The sequence below is a fragment of the Akebia trifoliata genome, chromosome 15, assembly GCF_017979445.1.
Source record: "Akebia trifoliata isolate Shusen 1 chromosome 15, ASM1797944v1, whole genome shotgun sequence".
In the NCBI taxonomy this organism is placed as follows: domain Eukaryota; kingdom Viridiplantae; phylum Streptophyta; class Magnoliopsida; order Ranunculales; family Lardizabalaceae; genus Akebia; species Akebia trifoliata.
The window spans coordinates 2,182,649-2,204,274 of record NC_141389.1 but is presented as its reverse complement, the minus strand read 5'-3'; the positions used below and the strand labels follow the sequence as shown (position 1 = coordinate 2,204,274).

The 21,626-nt window shown below is 33.6% G+C and overlaps 2 protein-coding genes across 3 annotated transcripts; both read left to right on the top strand.

The window, feature by feature from the left end:
* Positions 1 to 2,215: 2,215 nt before the first annotated feature.
* LOC147383868 (thylakoid lumenal protein (Mog1/PsbP/DUF1795-like photosystem II reaction center PsbP family protein)) lies at positions 2,216 to 3,132 on the top strand. The gene has a single exon (XM_086426799.1). It carries the CDS (start codon positions 2,265 to 2,267, stop codon positions 3,003 to 3,005), a length of 741 nt encoding a protein of 246 aa, XP_086282925.1. The 5' UTR covers positions 2,216 to 2,264; the 3' UTR covers positions 3,006 to 3,132.
* A 3,216-nt stretch (positions 3,133 to 6,348) lies between these two features.
* Positions 6,349 to 19,940, top strand: LOC147383867 (ZIP metal ion transporter family). 2 transcript variants are annotated; one of them, XM_086426139.1, is made up of 12 exons: positions 6,349 to 6,756; positions 10,380 to 10,438; positions 12,036 to 12,128; positions 12,237 to 12,314; positions 12,439 to 12,520; positions 13,190 to 13,251; positions 14,220 to 14,276; positions 15,918 to 15,958; positions 16,641 to 16,708; positions 18,092 to 18,148; positions 18,821 to 18,938; positions 19,655 to 19,940. In XM_086426139.1, exons 1-12 carry the CDS (start codon positions 6,693 to 6,695, stop codon positions 19,698 to 19,700), a joined length of 825 nt encoding a protein of 274 aa, XP_086282265.1. In that variant the 5' UTR covers positions 6,349 to 6,692; the 3' UTR covers positions 19,701 to 19,940. The 2 variants fall into 2 exon arrangements, with proteins under 2 accessions (XP_086282265.1, XP_086282266.1); XM_086426140.1 differs by having other exon boundaries at positions 6,351 to 6,756; positions 13,196 to 13,251.
* The last annotated feature ends 1,686 nt before the right edge of the window (positions 19,941 to 21,626 follow it).

The following is a 21,626-nucleotide window of genomic DNA, read 5'->3' as shown; positions in this document are numbered from 1 at the left end:
GTACATTTTGATCCGAAAAAGCTTTAAAAGTAAAGGGGATCTTATCTTTGATATTAAAATAATGAAAATAAAATAAATAATTTATTATAATATAAATTTTCTTTGGTGGCATTGTGAATGGATATCTTTTTAAATCATTTTCATTTGATAATTTTACAATCCAAAAATGAGTAAAATTATTAATAAATATTATTGATCTATTGTCATAAAATTTTAATTTGTATAATAAGAGACCAATTGATTAAATTAACGAAGTAATTGAAGATGCCATTGTCTTCAACTCTAGTTATGATTCTTCTTCTTCTTTCAAAATCTTATTAAATATATTTATATTTTTTATTTTCTAATAAAAATCTTTTTTTTTTTTTTTTTTCAGGCAATCCATTTTGTTTGACTTCTCGGATTAATTCTTTACCATCCAAGCTTAACATTTTATCACCTTTAACTTTCAAATCTCGAGGGTGCAACTTGGTTTGATTCAAACCGAGAATCGAACCAAACCGATAACGTTGGGTTGGTTTGGTTTCGAACACGTTGCGGTTCGGTTCTAGGTTTAGAAAATGGAGAACCAATCAATTTGGTTCAATTCCAATTCAATGCTTGTATAATAAGAGACCAATTGATTAAATTAACGAAGTAATCGACGATGCCATTGTCTTCAACTCTGGTTATGATTCTTCTTCTTATTTCAAAATCTTATTAAATATATTTGTATTTTTTATTTTCTAATAAGAATTTTTTTTTTCCAGAAAATCCATTTTGTTTGACTTCTCAAATTAAATCTTTACCATCCAAGCTTAACATTTTATCACCTTTAACTTTCAAATCCCGAGGGTGCAACTTGGTCCGATTCAAATCGAGAATCGAACCAAACCGATAGCGTAGAAAATGGAGAACCAATCAATTTGGTTCGATTCGGGTTCAATGCTTGTATAATAAGAGACCAATTGATTAAATTAACAAAGCAATCTTCTTTCAAAATCTTATTAAATATATTTGTATTTTTTATTTTCTAATAAGAATCTTTTTTTTTCTTCCAAGGAATCCATTTTGTTTGACTTGTCGGATTAACTCTTTACCATCCAAGTTTAACATTTTATCACCTTTAACTTTCAAATCTCGAGAATAAGATGGGATTTTAGTAGGGGTGCAACTTGGTCTGATTCAAACTGAGAATTGAACCAAACCGATAACTTTGGGTTGGTTTGGAACAAGTTGTTGTTCGGTTATGAGTTTAGAAAATGGAGAACTGATCAATTTGGTTCGATTCTGATTCAATGCTTGTACAGAACCGAATCAAACTGAGAATCGAACCTTATAAAATAAAATAAATAAATTTATTCAGTTACATGGATTATTTTAGGAGTTAGGACATAAATTAATGACTTCTTTAAGGATAAATTAATGATTTTTTAATGAATAGATTGATGATTTATTTTATATATATTTTTTACTAAAAACATGTCATTTGCAACTGAAGTTATAGGATATTGGCAATCCATGGAACTGAACCAAATTAAACCAAACCGACCTTAGTTCGGTTTGGATTAGTTCAGTTCTATTGGTATTTCGATTCGACTTTGATTCTTATTTAGTGGAATCAACCTATGTTGGTTCGGTTCCAATTTAGCCACAAACCAAATCAAATCGAACTGAGTTGCACTCCTAAATTTTAAGGAGGTTGAAGATGATAGTTTTTTTTTTTTTTAAGAAACCTAGAAGCATCATTTGTATAACCCCTAAAAAAATCAAATCTATTTCAAGACTTTATCAAATTTGTTCAAATTAAACAAAATGAAACCCATGTCGATTAATTAGTCAATTTGAACTTGGTTACTATTTGTCTCACCCATGGTTTCAAAACTCAGTTTGACATCTCATCTATGGACGAGACAATCCAATAGACTCAATTTATATTGAATGATTTATAAATATTTAAATTAAAATAATTATAATTTTGTAATAAAATAAGATATATTAGGAAATGTTTAGTCATAAAATCATATTTTATTATATAATAAATATTTAAAATCAAGATATCGGCCGAGATATTGCGTGTATTGAGACTTGAGACACCATGGGGGCATTTCGGTCACTTCTTGTAAATCCCTAACATAAGACTTCAATCCAAGATGTGGATGTCAAATGACCAAATCACCCCCAACTCTTAACTCATGACATCCATGAAATCTATGTAGATAATGGATAAGGTGCAAATAAAGAAAGAAAGAAGAACCTCATCCACACATCAAATAATCCCCCAAATGGCCTCCATTTTCTCTCCCTTAGCTAGCTTATCTTCCTCAACAACTCTTCCAAAATCTCCACCAAATTCATCTCCATCTAAACCCCAAATCACCCTCTTAGCCCACCCCACTACCACCAAATCCTCCCCAGTTACTATAACCACCACGGCGATTGCTGCCACCGCCGCGGCCTTAATACTATCAACCACTCCTCCATCTTTAGCAGACTCACCAACAACATACAACATTTACTATGGCACGGCTGCTAGTGCCGCCAATTATGGCGGTTTTGGTGGCAATGCAAGTAAGAAAGACTCGGCCGAGTATATTTACGACGTGCCCCAAGGGTGGAAAGAACGACTAGTATCAAAAGTCCAAAAAGGCACTAATGGGACCGATAGCGAATTCTATAACCCAAAGAAAAAGACCGAGAAAGAGTACTTAACCTTCCTTTCGGGGTTCCGAGAATTGGCACCAATGGATGTTATACTAAACAATCTGGCCTTATCGGATGTCGAATTGCAAGATTTGATATCGAGCGCAAACAATGTCCGATCAGAAGAGCGGAAGGACGAGAAGGGACAAGTGTATTACGTGTATGAAATCGATGGGGTTGGCGCGCATAGTTTGATATCGGTGACATGTACCAATAATAAACTTTATGCACATTTTGTTAATGCACCTACACCGGAATGGAACAAGGATCAAGACACCTTGAAGCACATTCATGAGTCGTTTAAAACTATTGGGTCTTTTTAGCAAATCTTGTGACATGGAGAATAAAAGAGAATTTGATATATAAGGTAAAGTTTGGTGATTATCTGATTACTTGTTGGGATATTTGATGTTTATATTTGCTGATATACAATGGGGATTATTTGTTTCACATTTTTTGTTTTGTTAGTCTAAAGTTAGAGAGTTTCTATTGCCACACCAATTTTTACTAACAGCACCCCAAGATGTGTGTTAATTCTATGGTGATTATATGAATTGGGGTGCTGTTAGGAAAAATTGGTATGGCAACACAATATCTCCTAGGAAATAATGGGAGGAAAAATTATTTTCCAAAGAATTGATTTTCCAATTCACCTTCCAAGAAAATGATTCTCCTAATTTAGAATATTATTCTCTCACGCCTAGCCCCGCCCATAGTAACCAAGTTCGGATTCAACAATTATTCGGTGGGAGTTCACTTCGATTTAATTCAAATAGAATCTTGAGCATGAAAGGTGGGAGGGAGCGATTAATCACTTTGATTCAAATAGAATGAAATTATTTCAAAGCTACATTAGTTGGTTTGTCAGTTCGCTCGATTTGAATTTAGATTTGTGGTTAGGGTAGGTAGAGATAATTCGTTTCTTGGTTTGCTTTGGTTTCCTAGATTGGTTCGTTAGTTTGATTCACTTGTCTATATATCTAATTCAAGCATACAAGACATGAGTAAAAGTATAATTTTAAAAAATTCATAGTGAAACACAAATAAATTAATATAATAATCCAAATTTTAAATATATAATAAATTGGTTTGGTTAACCAAATCAATTAAAAAATTGTTGTGAAACGGCATGCTTTGGTTTGTTGAAGCAGCATGCTTTGATTTGTCGAACCCAATCAAAATTAGGTAGGTTTGTTGCTCACTTTATTTTACGAACCCAATCTCAACTGTATCAAGAACTAGTTCAATTCATACAGGTTTGTAGTTTGGACCAGTACCAACGAATTGGGAAATATTGTTTTAAAGAATAGTCGATTGTTACGGACTTGTTGGTTAAATCATTGAAACTGCTTGATCTGATTTAAGATATGGGATTTTGTACTTTTGTTTTCATGAATCACGATAAGATTTTCGGGAAAGAAGAAATAATTTCTAAAATGGGGAGATTTTTTAATAACCAAATCTTAATAATACTAGGATTGGGGGGGGGGGGGGGAATTCACTATCTAATTAGATGACTCAAACTAGAAAAATTATTGAAAATATATTATAGGATATTAAGAGATGAAAATAAAAATAAATTTATTATACAAGTGAAAATTCTATTTTTTGGGAAAAACAAATTAACTAGTCATAGTTTTAAATTTTCTAATAGAGTTGTGCTGGAGTGATCTCAGCGGGGGACACATTGAGGACACCTTGACATGGTGGTGCAAGCATGCTCGTAGGTATGTTTTTTGAGAGCATGTGTGCGCCATCATGTCAAGATGTCCCCGTATATCTCCTACTGAGGTCACTCTAGCATTAATCTTTCTGATAAATGGAAAATCAAGAATTATGATCAATGTGCGAGATAGATCTTTTGTGACCAACACCTCAAGGTTTCCTCGTAAGTGTAAACCATCAAGGCATGGAATGTATCACATTCTTTGCCTAATGTATAGGCAAGAACCCATCTTGCCTTACACATTGCTTCCTTCATGGCATTCCTTCTCTCATTTGGAAGAAACTTAACAAAGGACAAAGATAGATCATTACTATTATAATGAGAGAAGGTCGAATGAGAGTGATTTGGCCGTAAATGCCCCATTTTTTATATTTAAATTTAATATAATCAGGGTCATTTTGATTAAATTCTTTATTATTGTAAGAGATAAGATGGAGTAAGTGGTCGACACCAAAATTTGAGTGGCCATAATGCCCCAATTTTTATATTTAAATTTAATATAATTAGGGTCTTAGTAATAAATAAATAAAAAAACCAAAGAAAATTGCGACCTACAACGATATAATCATGTTACTTAATTTTCAAAATTACACAAGTATAAGTTTTTATTACGTAATCTTCAAAAACCCTTTCATCAATATTTTAAATTACAAACAAACCCTTTTGATACGTGGGCTTTTGTACACGCAACCTTTTGATAATAAATAATGGGTTAGGAACCTAAAAAATCAAAGAAAATTGCAACTTAAAATGGTATAATCACGTTACTTAATTTTCAAAATTACAAAAATATCATTTAATCAATATTTTAAATTACAAATAAACTCTTTTGATATACGGGCTTTCGTACACGCAACCTTGTAATAATAACTAATGGGTTAGGAACCTAATTTATGTCTACAATTATAATGAGAGAAGGCGGAGTAGAAGAAGTTTGACACCAAAATTTTGGATCCCACTATTACCCCCTCCTTTACATCTAAAGTTAACATAATTAAGGTCATTTTCGTCAAAAATCAAGAAAATTACGCTCACTACCCTAGAATCATGTTGTTTAGTCTTCCATAATTCCTTTTTACTATGTAATCTTAAAAATCCCTTTAAAAAATATTTTAAATTACAAAAAAACCATTTTCGTACATGTGTGTTTGCACATGCCACCTTTTAGTTTATATATAAAAAGTGTTACATGGAGTGAAGTAGGGTTGTCAATGGATCGGATCAGACTCAAAGTTCGATCGGAGAAGGATTCAATCCAATATCTTATTGGATCGGATCTGGATTAACTATTTCTCGATCCGGTAATATGTTAGAAAATATATAGATTATATTATATATTTGTTGAGAAGTATGAAGTTTGTTTAGAATTTGTATACAAATTCGAGTTTGAACCGATCCATATCCAATCCTTATTGGATCGATACCAAATCACCCAGATCCATTGACAGCCCTAGACTGAAAGACCATGTAGAGCTTGGACCAAAGTTCTCATTTGGATCACATGGACCGTTACTTCGACCCAAAGGACACCTTGGCCCATTATAAAAAATGTAGGTGCAAAGAGAATTTCAAAATTGTGAGATGGTGTAAAGAGTAAGTGGGTACAAACAAACATGGAAACATGGTTTAAAAATTCGTTTGAGACTGAGACATATCGCCCGAGTTAACTTGGTATCGGTGCTGAATGAGACCAATTCATAAGTCACTTTTTTTTATCGAGATTTAATACCTCACATTCAATTTTTTGATTTTTTGAATGAGACGTCTAAAACGTATTGGAAAACTCGTCCGAGACGGCTCAGTATCAGGCCTGGAAGAGATGAGACGCAAAACCAAGTTTTAAAACCATGGATGGAAATCAATTTCTCTAATGATCGATTTTCAAATAAAATTTATTTTCTATTGAAAACATTATCAATAAAATTATAGAAACCCAAAGGAGGAAGGAGAAGTGGAATCTACAAACAATCTCTTTCTTAGTCCAACCTACTACACATTCTCTCTTCTATAAATCTATCTGTTAATCTCTTAAACTATCAAAAGTATCTTTCCCACCATTTTTAAACTAACGTTCATTTGTTTGTTTAAAAAGCCTTCCACTAAACCTAACCCTTCAATCTCTCTCTCTCTCTCTCTCTCTCAGTGTTTTCTTTCGTCATTCTCTTTGTATTTTTTTTCCTGAATTTTCCACAAAAACAAAACCCTAGTTTCTATAACTTATTTGTGTGTTTCGTGAAATTGGGAGATCAAAATCTGTACTTTCGAGTTTCGAGTTTTAATCTCCATGGATTCTCAAGTAATGGTGGCTCTAGCTCTCTCACTTGTTGGAGGATTCAGCACGTCTATAGGTATGAAATTTGATGAATTTAAATTGAAATTCTGGGGAATTGAGTTCTGCATTTATCCAATTGTTTGAATTATATTATTGGTTTGATTCACTCTAATTTCGTTTTCGAATTTGTAGAACGTATTTTTTCGCTACAGTGATTGAGTTTTTGATGGTTTGGATGCTCATTTGCTTGCTGTTTGTGGTTGTTTTTATGAGATTGTTTAAATTTGATTACAGGGTACTCATTTGTTTTTAAGTATTTTAGCTTAAATTTTCGTGATGAGTGTCAATTTTTTTTTAACTTTTTTGAAATATTTTTTGTTGGAATTCTTACGGGCATGAAACAAAGTTCTTAAATAAATCTATGAGCATTTTATGATTTTTATATTTAATGAGATTTGATGAATTTTAATTGGAATTTGGAGAATAGTGTGTGAATCCTATAGGCAATATCTTTGAAATTGAGCTCTGGATTTATCCAATTCTTTGAATTATATAATTGGTCTGACTCACTATAAATATGGTTTTGTAGCAGTTTTTTGTTTTTATTTTATTTTATAATAATTATAAAGTGATTGGCACAATATTTTGTGGCCTGAGTTTTTGATAGTTTGGATGCTCATTTGCTTGACTGTTCGTGGTTATTGTTATGAAATTAGTTAAATTTGATTACTGGGTACTCATTTGTTTTTAGGTATTTTAGCTCAAATTTTCGTGATGAGTGTCAATTTTTTTGAACTTTTTTGTAATATTAATCTTTTTTTTTTTTGGAATTCTTATGGGCACAAAACAAAGTTTCTTAAATAAATATTTGAATTTGGTTAAAAGTTTTTTCCCCTGTAGTGATCGACATGATATTTTGTCGTTAAGTTTTTGATAGTTTGGATGCTCATTTGCTTGCTGTCTGTGGTTATTGTTATGAGATTAGTTGAATTTGATTACTGGGTACTCATTTGTTTTTAAGTATTTTAGCTCAAACTTTCGTGATGAGTGTCAATTTTTTTGAACTTTTTTGAAATTTTTTTGTTGGAATTCTTACGGGCATGAAACAAAGTTCTTAAATAAATCTATGAGCATTTTATGATTTTTATATTTAATGAGATTTGATGAATTTTAATTGGAATTTGGAGAATAGTGTGTGAATCCTATAGGCAATATCTTTGAAATTGAGCTCTGGATTTATCCAATTCTTTGAATTATATAATTGGTCTGACTCACTATAAATATGGTTTTGTAGCAGTTTTTTGTTTTTATTTTATTTTATAATAATTATAAAGTGATTGGCACAATATTTTGTGGCCTGAGTTTTTGATAGTTTGGATGCTCATTTGCTTGACTGTTCGTGGTTATTGTTATGAAATTAGTTAAATTTGATTACTGGGTACTCAATTGTTTTTAGGTATTTTAGCTCAAATTTTCGTGATGAGTGTCAATTTTTTTGAACTTTTTTGTAATATTAATCTTTTTTTTTTTGGAATTCTTATGGGCACAAAACAAAGTTTCTTAAATAAATATTTGAATTTGTTTAAAAGTTTTTTCCCCTGTAGTGATCGACATGATATTTTGTCGTTAAGTTTTTGATAGTTTGGATGCTCATTTGCTTGCTGTCTGTGGTTATTGTTATGAGATTAGTTGAATTTGATTACTGGGTACTCATTTGTTTTTAAGTATTTTAGCTCAAACTTTCGTGATGAGTGTCAATTTTTTTGAACTTTTTTGAAATATTTTTTGTTGGAATTCTTACGGGCATGAAACAAAGTTCTTAAATAAATCTACGGGCATTTTATGATTTTATATGTAATGAGATTTGATGAATTTTAATTGGAATTTGGAGAATAGTGTGTGAATCATATAGGCAAGATCTTTGAAATTGAGCTCTGGATTTATTCAATTCTTTGAATTATATAATTGGTCTGACTCACTATAAATATGGTTTTGTAGCAGTTTTTATTTTTATTTTTTTATAATAATTATATAGTGATCAGCACAATATTTTGTGGCCTGAGTTTTTGATAGTTTGGATGCTCATTTGCTTGACTGTTCGTGGTTATTGTTATGAATTAGTTAAATTTGATTACTGGGTACTCATTTATTTTTAGGTATTTTAGCTCAAATTTTTGTGATGAGTGTCAATTTTTTTGAACTTTTTTGTAATATTAATTTTTTTTTGGAATTCTTATGGGCACAAAACAGAGTTTATTAAATAAATATTTGAATTTGTAGAAATTTTTTTCCCCTATAGTGATCGACATGACATTTTGTCGTTAAGTTCTTGATAGTTTGGATGCTCATTTGCTTGCTGTCTGTGGTTATTGTAATGAGATTAGTTGAATTTGATTACTGGGTACTCATTTGTTTTTAAGTATTTTAGCTTAAATTTTCGTGATGAGTGTCAATTTTTTTGTAATATTTGTTGTTGGAATTCTTATGGGCACAAAACAAAGTTTCTTAAATAAATATACGAGACTGCACTGCGTGACTAAATGAAAGATTTTCCAAGACAATAATAAGACTAATCATGCTTTGTGGAGCTGACTGATGGGTAGTCAGGAACATGTTAATAGAATGGGCATAGTAGGTTTGACCATTTGAGTAAGTTCAGATAGATCACTGAAAGATTATAATTATTTTGTTTTTGTTACTGAGTGCATTCAAGGGATTTTAGGAATATCCCCAATAGAAGAAAAATAAATAAAGGTCAATTTAGATGGTTTTGGGCCTGTATAATAAAGGTCAATGGTGAAATCGATGATAAGGAGAGATTACATGCAAGTTGACGGCTCTAAAAAGGCTACAAGAAGGTTGGAAACGAATTGGATGGAGGTCGTAAGAAAATACATGAAGAAACATGCCATTTGACAGAATATTTGGATCGGGATAGAGTTGACTGAGATATAGGTTCATGTTGCCGAACTAATATATGGATGAGACATAACTAATTATGATGCCATGTAAATCATTTGCTTTCCCCTAAAACTGAAATGTATCCTAAGTTCCTTTTCACCACCTTCTTTCCCTCTCTAACTTGCAGTAAAATGCATTGTGTTTCCACGTATTTATCTCAGTCTAACTTTAGGAAATCGCTGGCTTTTCTTTCCCTAAGTTTCCGATGGAGTATTGAAAATACTTATCTTATCTGATCGTCACTTGAATTTCAAATTTTAACCTTTTTTTTTCATTTCTCTTTCTTTTTAATTTAAGATTAGGCTCTACTTTATGCTTTATGTTGCCTAAAACATTTTTGAAAATCTCAAACCAAGAATATTTCATAACCATATGTTAGTTTCTTTTTTATTTTGTATACCCTCCAATGTTACCATTTCTTGCAATATTCATTTATTTATGTATTAAAGCAATATTGATAAGAAACATCTTATGATTTTTTTTTCTTCTCTTTTTCACTTGTGTTTTTCTGGTGCAACTAACTGACGTTTGCAAATGAATTGCTCAGGATCTAATGGTTATATTAAATTTTAATAGTGCATAAAATCATCAATACTTGCCTTTATTAATTGGAATTTCTTGGAGTAACTTTTGATTTCCTGATTGATTCATGTTTGCAATGGTGGCACTTGCATGAAGTTAATTACCGATTGATTTGGATGGCCTCTGGAATCTCACTTGTCTTGGCATATTGAACAGGTGCACTTTTTGTAGTTCTTAGCAAGGCTCCCAATTTGAAGATGCTTGGGCTTTTACAGGTGATGCTCAAAGTCTAATTCCTCCATTTGTTAGGCAAACGCATTCAACATTCTACATATGGAACACCAAGATTATATTTCTTGAAAATATGCCATAAGACATAAATTGATACTCTTATTAGAGCAAATTTTAGTTAGTCTTTCCTTATTCTCATTCTGGTCGTTATTTGCAGTGTTTTTAAACCCAAACAAGAGAAGTTTCCAGTCGTTATTCACGAATTCAACCTCTGGATAAATCTAAGCAAACTATAACATCCTACAAAGTCAAGATTAATTTGTAGAAAATAATAAGTAAAAAATAAAAAAGGATGCTTTGAACTGTTTAACCACCTTGAGCTTGAATGTTTTCCAGTTCAACTAGCTAGTTTGGTTTTGATGATCATGAGCTGTTTTGAATAAAATTTTGGGTTGATAGTCACTGGGCTGTTTTAGGCAATGTTTCCCCGATTCAATGGTCTGGTCTGTATTTCAAAATACTGTTTTGAATTTGCTAGTTAAATAATATATTTCTATATTTATAGGGAAAATTGAATGTCACCACCTGACCCTTCCACATTGTGGTTAATTTCTGTGCTAACGTAAAGGTGTTGTCGTTTGGCAAGCCCATGGGGTGCCATCATAGCTGTAGCTAGCCAATGAGGGTGCTATCTGCATGAACATACCCATGAGGATGCCATTTGCATGAACAAGGTCATGAGAGCATCATTATCATCATAGTATTAGGCCCCTAGAGCATTATCATCATGGCCAAGTCCACAAGTGTCACCACACCGTGGTCAAAATTACCATTAACAAGAAGCTTAACACATGAGTGGATATCACCAAATTGGTCCTCTCTACCAAATGGTGTAAGCAAAACAATCTCCATGTCCTTGATAAAACCAATGAGGGACCATACAAACATGCACAATCCTTATTGCTAGCCATGCATGGCAAATGACGCACTACTAGGTTGAAGGAGGATCATCATATTGGTGGCATTCTGTTGAGAAAAAATGGGTTGGCACAGATCATGACTTGCACTTGTTGTATCATTGACGGAACTCTCATTGAGATGCTATGAACTGAGTCGTCCGGAGAAGGGCAATGGGGGCTTTCATAGGACCTTATAGGAGGCTCCACCTAGCAATGTCAGCTAGGCGGAGTAAACTAGTGGTAGCTTTAGGAGTTTGAAGGGATGTCGCTTAACCATCTTTCTCTCTCTACACCTGGACCAATATAAATAGGAAGCTTGGGTGTAGGAGGGGCATTATGCATAGGGAACACAACCAAGTCCTTGGCTTAGCTACTCACCCTTCGATCTCTTTGATCCAAAATGAAGCTTGTCCTCTCATGGCTTGCCCGAGTAGACATCTTCTGATGTGCTGATCCCACCTAACTCGAACACGTAATCTCTTCAATTGGTTAAACACTAGGAGCATTTGTCCAGTTAAGACTTATTGACTCACAATACTTCTAAAATTATAAGATAATGACTTCTTTCTGCATATCTAGGTTTGCCAACGTACCTCCGTGGGTCCTAATACCAGTACTTATTTTCACATCTGAGTTACTTAGCGTGTAACTTTTTTCTTAACTGCTATGATTCTCCATGCAGGGTTTTGCCGCTGGGCTTATGCTGAGCATTTCTTTTCTAGACTTGGCACATAATGCTATAAACTCCATTGGCTTCTTAAAAGGAAACCTTTGGGTAACTATCCTTTCCAAGGCTACGGCAATTTAAATTGATTTGCCGCTGATACATTATTTTACCCACTTTTGTTTTGTTGCTTATTTCTCAGTTCATTTGGTCGTGCAGTTCTTTTCAGGTGTCATTTTCTTTGCCATTGTTGCCAGTTTTATCCCGGAACCAACACTTGCTCCCACTGATAAAAAGGTTTAGCAGACTATTTTCTCATACTGAATCAATGTACTTATTTTATTACTTGAATAGACATTGGAAACCTCTTCTTTTGGCTAAGTGTCTGAAGTTCTACTACTGTTGTGTTTGAAAACCATAGAAAAATGATGATGAAGGGGGTAAGGACATGTTAAAAAAGCATCGCCGTCAAGTTTTATTCAGTGGAATTGTCACGGCGATCGGTATCATTCTTTTGACTTTTCCCCCCCATTGAGTCTCTCTCCCCTACTTTGTGATTAATTTATTGAAATAATGTATGGATATCAATGACTGCTCTGTAATTTTTGGGGTTAGCAGTACACATTATTGCACTCTTTGACATACTTGCAATGAGAAACTTTTGAAATGAAGAATGACCAAGTGATTTTGGATTGTTCAGATTTATTGTGTTCAAATTCAAAAAATATAAATAAAATAAAGAAGCTTTTTCAAATTCCTTTGAAGACCTTTTATTTGTGCACATTTTGAGAGATAAAAGGTTTTTTTTCTCCAAATCCATCGTATTAAGCATCGCTAAAATGTTCTCTTCTTCCGCATACGTATGATGCTCTAATGATCTTTTGGTCCTCTCAATTGTCCTTTCTTTGGTTAGGCATCTATATTTAGCAGGTCACTCATTTCCTAGAACTGAACTCCATCCCTTTCGAGGAAATGGTGGGGCATATGTTGCATTGACAGATTAATAAATTCTAACTACTCATCAAATGAAAAAAAAAGAGAAAAAAAAAGAAAGTAAAAACAAAGAAAGAAGAAACCCAAGCTCTGAATTTTACTATTTGCTGCTTTCTGCTATGTAAACACTGTTCTTATATTGGTTTTGTTTGATTGGGGGACCTTTTAATTATTACAAGTTACAGGAATAAGCTTGCACAATTTTCCCGAGGGAATGGCGGTGTTCCTTGGATCAATGAAGGTACCTTCTAAGTTACCATTTTCTGGGGAGTGATGTGTACTTAATGAACCAAAGTATGTTTAATTATGAATGAAGTTGTTTTCAAGCAAAGCATATTCTCTGCTTAAATGACCTAGAAACTTACTAGAAGTCTATATATATTACTGCACTAGCAGAAATGTGACATTCTACACTACATTGCCTGATGGATATTGATGTGCTACGCCATTAGTTTCTCTTTCACTCATACAGTATTTTTATGTAACCTTTCTAGTCAATGTGGTTGTTGATGGTTATGATTTATAAATTTCTCTGTTTTGTGTAGATAATAATATGGTTACATACTTAGATGCTATACTTCTATTCATCTGGGGATTAGTCATCGTGCAATTCATTATGTGTATTTCTTTAGTTAAAGTTCTTCCCTCCATATTGTCGTTCCATGATATAATTAATTAGCCAAAGCTTTAGATGATATGAGAGCTCTTTAAGAATTGGTCTAGGGATGGGACAAAGAGCAGCAAATTCTACTTCCTATTATTGCCACAGATTTAGGTTAAATAACATATATTTAGGTTAAGTGATGCAACACTTGAAAGATCAAAGTGGTATGGACTTGTTATATTTGATAACCTATTATTCATCGTCGTGATCATCATCAGATTTGGGGTTATCTTCAGTGATGTTTTAGTATTTTGTATAAATAATCCCATTCTTCTTTCCAGATCATGCTTTTTGTCCCTTTGTTGCTTTATCCTATGCAATGCCCACCAGTGGTTTCTAGTAGTGCTTATGGTGGAAGGAACCATACCTTTTCTAAAGAACCACCATATATTGTTTCACCCAACCATATGTTAACATGTTGGTTTATACTCGAGATTTGGTAATTAGCAATCCAATGATATATTCTAGATCTCTAACCTTGATCAACTATGAATCACATATTCTGATGTGGCACGAATCTTTTGTTTGTGAATTCTCTGTTTTAGGGACTTCGGGTCGGTCTTAACTTGGCCTTGGCTATTGCTTTGCACAACATTCCAGAGGTATGTTCAGTAGTTGCCAATATTGAAGCTTTTCTTGAATTAAATCCATGATATGACATCAAGATAAATACTGAATAGGGGCCACTGTACTAGCTGTTATGCCCATGGTTTAAAATATCATATCGATTGAATGTTTCGGTTAATGAAAAAATCAACACAGCATCGGTCAATACATTCGATAGATACCTGATACATTCCCGGAACATTCAATGTTTCAGGGTCAATGTTTCGTATCGGTGTTGGTCAACACCGATATGTATTGACCGACACACATTCTGACATTTTAAACCATGGTTACGCCTTAGGATACTTGTATGAGTTTCTTTTTAACAGGTTGAAATTCTAAAGAATATGATCATTCTGCAGTCTGCCCTATATAGTAAACAAATTATTTAGTGTTCATTATGAACCCCAACATTCTTCTTGATAGAGATCTCTACGGTGTATGTAGAAGTGCAGATCACCTAACAGGAACACAATACAAAGCATCATCATCATCACACCATATCCTAAACATCTTGAGAAAATCCTGTTCATCCGTTCAATTCTATTTAATTCATGTCATGTCTTTGTATATGCTTTCACTGCCTTAATCCACATTTGTATTGGTCTTACTTTCGTTCATGTTCCTTCTCACTGGTGATGTTATGTTGTTATCAATCTTTCTTGCTGACAACTAAACCATTTGAAAATGGCTACCTTATTTCATTACTTGTTGGAGCTACACCTATATTTTCACTATTGTGTTCATTTCTAATTTTATCTTTCTCATCCGTCTCAACATCCTCACTCTGCTTGCTCATTAGATGAGCATGTTGTTTCTTGGTTGCCAACCGATCTAGTTGATAAAACATTGCTGGTCTTTTGTTGTCTTATTAAAAAACACACCTCCACTCTCTCTCCATCCTTATGGATAACCAAGATAGTGCCATTGTTGCTTCTGAGTACTTCTAGACTATCGATTTTTACTAGCACTTACTGAAGCTGCACTACATATCCTTTATCTTGGTACGACTTATTTTAAAGCCCTTGGATTCAAAACAATCCTATACGGTTCCAATTTTACATATACCTCCTTTTTGGTCTAATCAACTCACACTGTACCATCTACAAATCATACAACGAGGGTCTCTCTCTTTGAGAAAATTTGTTTCAACATCTTTGAGAAAATGCATTAATTTTAATTTATTTTTCTTTGTAATTCTTGTAATAAACATGATTATTTTTTAACAAGAGAATATATAATAGAAAAAACCAAGCCAAATGTAGAGATTTTTTTAAAAATTGGGATTAGTGAGAAAATCCTAGCTTGAAAGTGCATTAACTTTTTTTGCTTTCTTATGGATTTATTGGAAAGGACAAAGAGATGAGCAATCGATGAGTATGAATTGAGCAATTCCTTCCAAGAAAATCCATCTTATATGTTTCAAGGGAATTGCATTCCCTAATTAAAGACATCATAAGAAAATTTCTGTGAGCATTTTGAAGCCCTCCGAAGGGTACTTGATGTTGAAGCTTTCTATAACAATAGACCTTAAGCTAGAAAATTGTAGTGTTTTGCAGCCTCCCTGTCAGTTGGATAATTGGAATCTCTCATTTCAGTATGGTCATTGTTATGATATCTTAAGGATTATTTTGCAGGGAGTCGCTGTAGCACTTCCTATCTACTTTGCAACACAAAGGTATTTTTTATTTATTTTTTCCTTTTTCAAGATTGATAGGTGTAAGTGTGAAGATGGGGTTTTGATCCCAGGTCTGTGGCATTACCACACACAGACTTTACCACCTCACCAAGGTGGGATCTTCCATAAAGTTAGTATGTTGTTGATGGACATTTTCTGGAATTAAAGCAATGGGTTGATTCCGTCTCTTTTTATTAGCTAATCAATGAGCTTTGCTATCGTGGCTTTTAAGATATTGATCTTCTTAATCAAAGATCTTACTCTTAGGATTTTCAGGGTTGGACCTTCAGAGGAGATTTTAATTTTTTTAATCTAATGGAAAGTATTGGGAATATTTGTTAAAAATTAGAAAACTGAATTTTCAAGAAATGCTTTGTGTCAAGATATTGTGAAAATCTCTTCAAATTTTTTAGGGAAAAGGAAGAAAATTCAGATTCCTTGTAGATATCTACTATTTTATAAGATATGAAGGGATAAAATAGTAGATATCTACACTGATAAAAAAAAAAGAAGGGATTTTATCAATTCTTGAAAATTTTCTAGAGGTTTTGTGACAGCTAATCTCTTTCGACAAAAAAAAAAAAAAAAAAAGATACAAAAATTTACATAATACTTGCATTGTAAGACCTGTATGGCTGTATCTGATATACCATTTAATGGCTACTTTATTTATATGCCACAGCAAATGGCAAGCGTTCAAGTTGGCAACACTTTCTGGCTTTGCCGAACCCCTTGGTGTGATCATTGTAGGTATGTTGTCCTGCTTTTCAGTGTATGCTTGTACTTCATATTTTCACACCCTTGCTGAATTCCAAAATATTTGGGTTGCTTGCATTTTAGATGGACTTCTCTTGCTAGCCTTGTTTAATATAGAGATAGAGATATGCAAAAGAATTGTCCTGTTAGCTTGAGATGTCGTGATGACTGTACCTAATCATTGATGGTAGTGATCGACTAGCTATGCCATTCTAATAAATCATTTTGCTTCTCTTAAGTGGGGAGTTTATACCTCAAATTGGGCACAAAAGGAGAGGAATAATAATTATAATATCTAAATTTTTTGTTAACCTAAGGGCTTCTTCTGGATGATTGTATTCATCCAATCTATAGACTTTTGTCATATTTTCGGTCATTCGAAAAAATGTGCTAAAATCAGATGTTTACACTTCCAATTTGGCTAACATTTGACTTTATGGGATCTCATAGCTCGGACCAATCGATGATAGGTCTTGATCATAGTAAGCAAAATCTCCATTGAATGTATATATATATATATATATATATATTGAAAAAGCCCACATTTTTTATATAAAGAAAAATGATATAATCCATGGCATTTTGAGAACTCACAATCGCACTCATGAAATATTGAATGATTTGTAACGACCTCATAAATTTAAACAATCTCTCTCTTTCTTTCTCTCTCTCTTCAAATCCCCAATTAAACAAAGTTGTTTCTAACAATCCTTTTTTTTATTCACAAGTAATGCTTTCTAAAGCCTTCTTATGTTTATGCAAGACCTTCCGAAGTGAGAAACATGTTCGTTAGTATTTCTTATGTTTCTACTCTAAAGGAAGAATTTGAAGGTTCTAGTACTTTTGTCATATTGTATAATGGAGTGTGCATATATATATGCATTTATTCTAAAATGCATATTTTGGAATAAAAACTGTATTAAACTCAAACTTCTCATTAATCGACCGTTGACACGTATTTGTGTGCTACTAAAAATGTATTGAACTCGAACTCCTCACTAACCCTTTTTTCACTAATCAATCTTTTGAACTTCTCATCATTTTGACTGATTTTTTGAAAATGAACTTTTTAATCATGATTGTATAAAACTTGCAATTTCCAATATACAAGTTTGTCGTTCCTCGTGTTGTTAACTATTGTCTTGGTCCCTTGCATGAATGCACTGTGTTAGCATGCATTGTTTATAGATGATAATCATGGTAGTCATTGGCTCAGACCAGGTATTTTAGCCTAATCGATGTATGCGTATAGCAAAATCAATGATGCTATCTTCATTGTCACAATTTACAATAATTTTTTCGATATCTCAATTTATTTGAAAATCTAATTAGTTCTTCTGTCAATGCTAATGAAAATCCTTTTTTTGTCCCTTTCAGCCTATCTATTCCCAAGCAGTCTAAGCCCTGAGATTCTCGAGGGCTTGCTCGGAGCAGGTTCTCAATACTATCCCTGCCTCATTTTCTTAAGTGACTTTTGATATATATACACACTAGAGTTTGCTGCCTACGACATGGGAATCCTCTTTAAGGTTTAGGGAGGTAAAAATGGAAAAATAATATAGTTGGAGCGGTATTATTAAAAAAATTGGAGGTTAAGGCAGGTAAAAGAGGAAAAATAATAAAGTTGGAGAGGTATTATTAAGAAAGGGGGAAATGAAGAAAGAAAATTAAAGTAGGTTAAAGGGGTAAAGAGGAAAGATAGTAAACTTAGAGGGGTATTATTGAAAAGGGGGTAAAAGAGGAAAGATAGTAAAATTGGACAGATATTATTGAAAAAAGGTAGGGGGGGAGGAGAGGAAATACAGTAAAGTTGAATGGGTGAAAACAAAAGGCACTAAAATAAGTAGAGTGGACCCCACAAAACTGTAGTTGGATGGGACTTTTGTCCCATATAAAACTATAGCAAAGTGGGTCCTACAATTGTGTTTTATTATATAGATATGGGTCGGGATCGAGGGACAATTATTTGTTACAATGATTTTTACAACATCGCCCAGATGTCGTCCATTTTTTCATTGTTCACCATCAGATCTTGTAGTCCCCTGATCCCAATCCTGTATAATCCGTTTCTCTTACACAAATTAAAATTTTTTTTTCTTCATGCAGTTGGTGGAGTGATGGCCTTCCTCACCTTGCATGAAATGCTGCCCTTGGCGTTCGATTATGCTGGGCAGAAGCAAGCTGTCAAGGCTGTATTCCTTGGAATGGCTTTCATGTCCGCTAGGTAATTCAGTTCATTACAAAGAGAAAATCATTGGAAGGCTTATGCATTTAGTTTGAATCCAAATGAAAATGACTAAATGATCCCAATTTAGATTTGGAAAGGATGTGGAACTGATTCGGTGTGGATTTGAGAACTATGCTTAAAATGGAATTATCATAGAGAGCTGCTATGGCACCCCAACTTTTAATTATTACACCCCAATCTCTTAAATTATTTATCACACCCCAACTAAAAATTAAAACACACTCTTCAAATGTTACAAAGGTTTGGCTCAAATTATAATTTCAACATTACAAAACATTATAACACTCGTTGAAACAATTTCAGTAGTTGTTTCCAATTATGATTAGGCTCATATAAAATTTAAAAACCCAAAAACTATAAATCTAGCAAAAAAAGAAAAAAGAGAGAGAGTTTCTATTAGCACCCCAACTTTTACTTAATCTCAACCATTCACTTATTTTCTTCATTTTTAATTGGGGTGTAATAAGCAAAATTTGGAGTGCCACTAGAAACTCTCTTATCCTATATGGGTACAGCAGATGTATGAATCCTAGATTGATTTAGGTAAATAACTTTGTTGCTATTGAGAAACAATCAGAACAATCCTAGATAAGAATATAAATAAATTCCTACCTAAGTAACCTTGTCAGTTTGCCGAGTTTCATGAATTCCTTTCCTCCAACTATAATCTTACTCTTCTGATGTTTCCACAGCCTATATTTTCTCGAGATCAGCTTGCCGAAGGAGATGAGCTTGTAGATACAGATTCCAGAGCCTTTGCATATATGCAAAACAATCATCGCAGGTTCTTGCTTTGCCGATTAATTTCATTTACTCAAGGTTTCAAGAACTTGTGTACTATTCACTGCATGCTTGTGTAGAAGGAAAGTGGCATCAATAATGGGAAATAAGAGAAAAAAAAAAGCTTGTAGATATTATACTTCAATGACTTGGTTATTAATAATGCCTTCTAAAATTTTATGGTAATCAGCCTCATTACTATGCCTTGCATACTGGAAATTATCTTGATGAATTAACTGTTGAAATTCCTTTAGGTATGTAGACATGTAGTACCAATAGTAATTAATCACAATAAATCTATATATATATATATAGAAAAGGCACTAAAATAAGTTTGGCAGCCAATGTTAAGGAGCCAACATGGAGCCAACGATTTGTCCTATAAGGCTTAAAAGTTTCGGATTGAGCTGATTTTTTGTGAGGATGATCTGCATGATGAGGATATCATTCTCACAAAAAATCGGTCCAATCTGAACCTTCTAACCCCATCAAAAGTGGTTGGAATTCTGGACCGTTGATTTTTTACCGATAATTTGTAAACCAATTTTGATGGATTTAGAAGTTTCAGATTGAGATGATTTTTTGTGAGGATCCGAAACTTTTAAACCCTATAGGACAAAATTGGCTCCCTATCGTTGGCTGCCGAATGACACCCTATATATATTAAATTGGGTGATTGAAAAAAAAAAATGAAGAATGTGTTGTCTTTGAGAGGGGTTTTTTTTTTTTTTCCTTTTAAAGGATCAAAACATCAACTCTGATGAGAGATTTTTATATTGGAGAACCAAAACTACATGATCTTAGTATTGTTTGAAGAGTAGTTTTGAAGAACTGGGTTTACTCAAGAAGTTTTTTCATAATAACTTCTCTGATTTCCTTTCATTTTTGGCAACCCCTATGTAGTCTATGGAACCCCAAATGAATCATTTTACCTCCATTTTGTTCTACCAAAGTCACAATCCCTTCAGATTGTGAGATTGATCTCTCTTTATTGGGCTCCTTCATTTTACATGCTGATTTGAATCACTTTTCCTACTTTAAGATTCTCTTATAAGACACAGGTTTGTGATTCCTAGCAACTTCAGTGTGCATGATTGTCAAGATTGCACTTACAATGTTCCTACTAATTCCCTTTTATGTAACCATCACTCTCATTTGGTATTTATCTTATGAGAAGGAGTCTTCTACTTGGCATGATATCAAAGTGCCAGATCCGTATAGGTCACGGGTTTGATTCTTTCCACCCTTATGGGTTAAGGGGAGTGTATATTTCCTTCCACCCACGTGTCTCATACCCCAGTTAAGTCCTGTGACCCTCTATATTCATAGTTCTCCCCCCTCTCAAACACATTGGTCTTTTGGAATAGTTGGTTGGTTAACATGGTATTAGAGCGTTAGGTTCGTATAGGGCACGGGTTCAACTCTTTCCACCCTTATGGGTGAGGGGGAGTGTCGATTGTATATTTTGCTCCACTCTTAGGTGTGTTGTACCCCAGTTAAGCTCCGTGACTCTCTTATATTCATAGTTCTCCCCCTTTCCAACACATTCGTCTTTGGGAGTGGCTGGTTAACATGGTATCAGAGCACTAGGTTTTTATAGGTCACGTGTTCGACTCTTTCCACCTTTATGGGTGAGGGGGAGTGTAGAGTGTATATTTTCCTCCACTCTTAGGTGTGTCGTACCCCAGTTAAGCCCCATGACTCTCTTATATTCATAGTTCTCCCTTTTTCCAACACATTTGTCTTTGGGAGTGGTAGTTTAGTTAACATGGTATCTGAGCACTAGGTTTTTATAGGTCACGTGTTCGACTCTTTCCACCTTTATGGGTGAGGGGGAGTATTGAGTGTATATTTTCCTCTACTCTCAGGTGTGTCGTACCCCAA

Bases quoted from the DNA above. Each gene is read 5' to 3' on its own strand.
- LOC147383868 (XM_086426799.1), top strand. From the start codon at position 2,265: ATGGCCTCCATTTTCTCTCCCTTAGCTAGCTTATCTTCCTCAACAACT.
- LOC147383867 (XM_086426139.1), top strand. From the start codon at position 6,693: ATGGATTCTCAAGTAATGGTGGCTCTAGCTCTCTCACTTGTTGGAGGA. The intron at 12,129-12,236 runs GTAACTATCCTT...TTGGTCGTGCAG, and splicing joins TCTTAAAAGGAAACCTTTGG to TTCTTTTCAGGTGTCATTTT. The intron at 16,709-18,091 runs GTATGTTGTCCT...TGTCCCTTTCAG, and splicing joins CCTTGGTGTGATCATTGTAG to CCTATCTATTCCCAAGCAGT.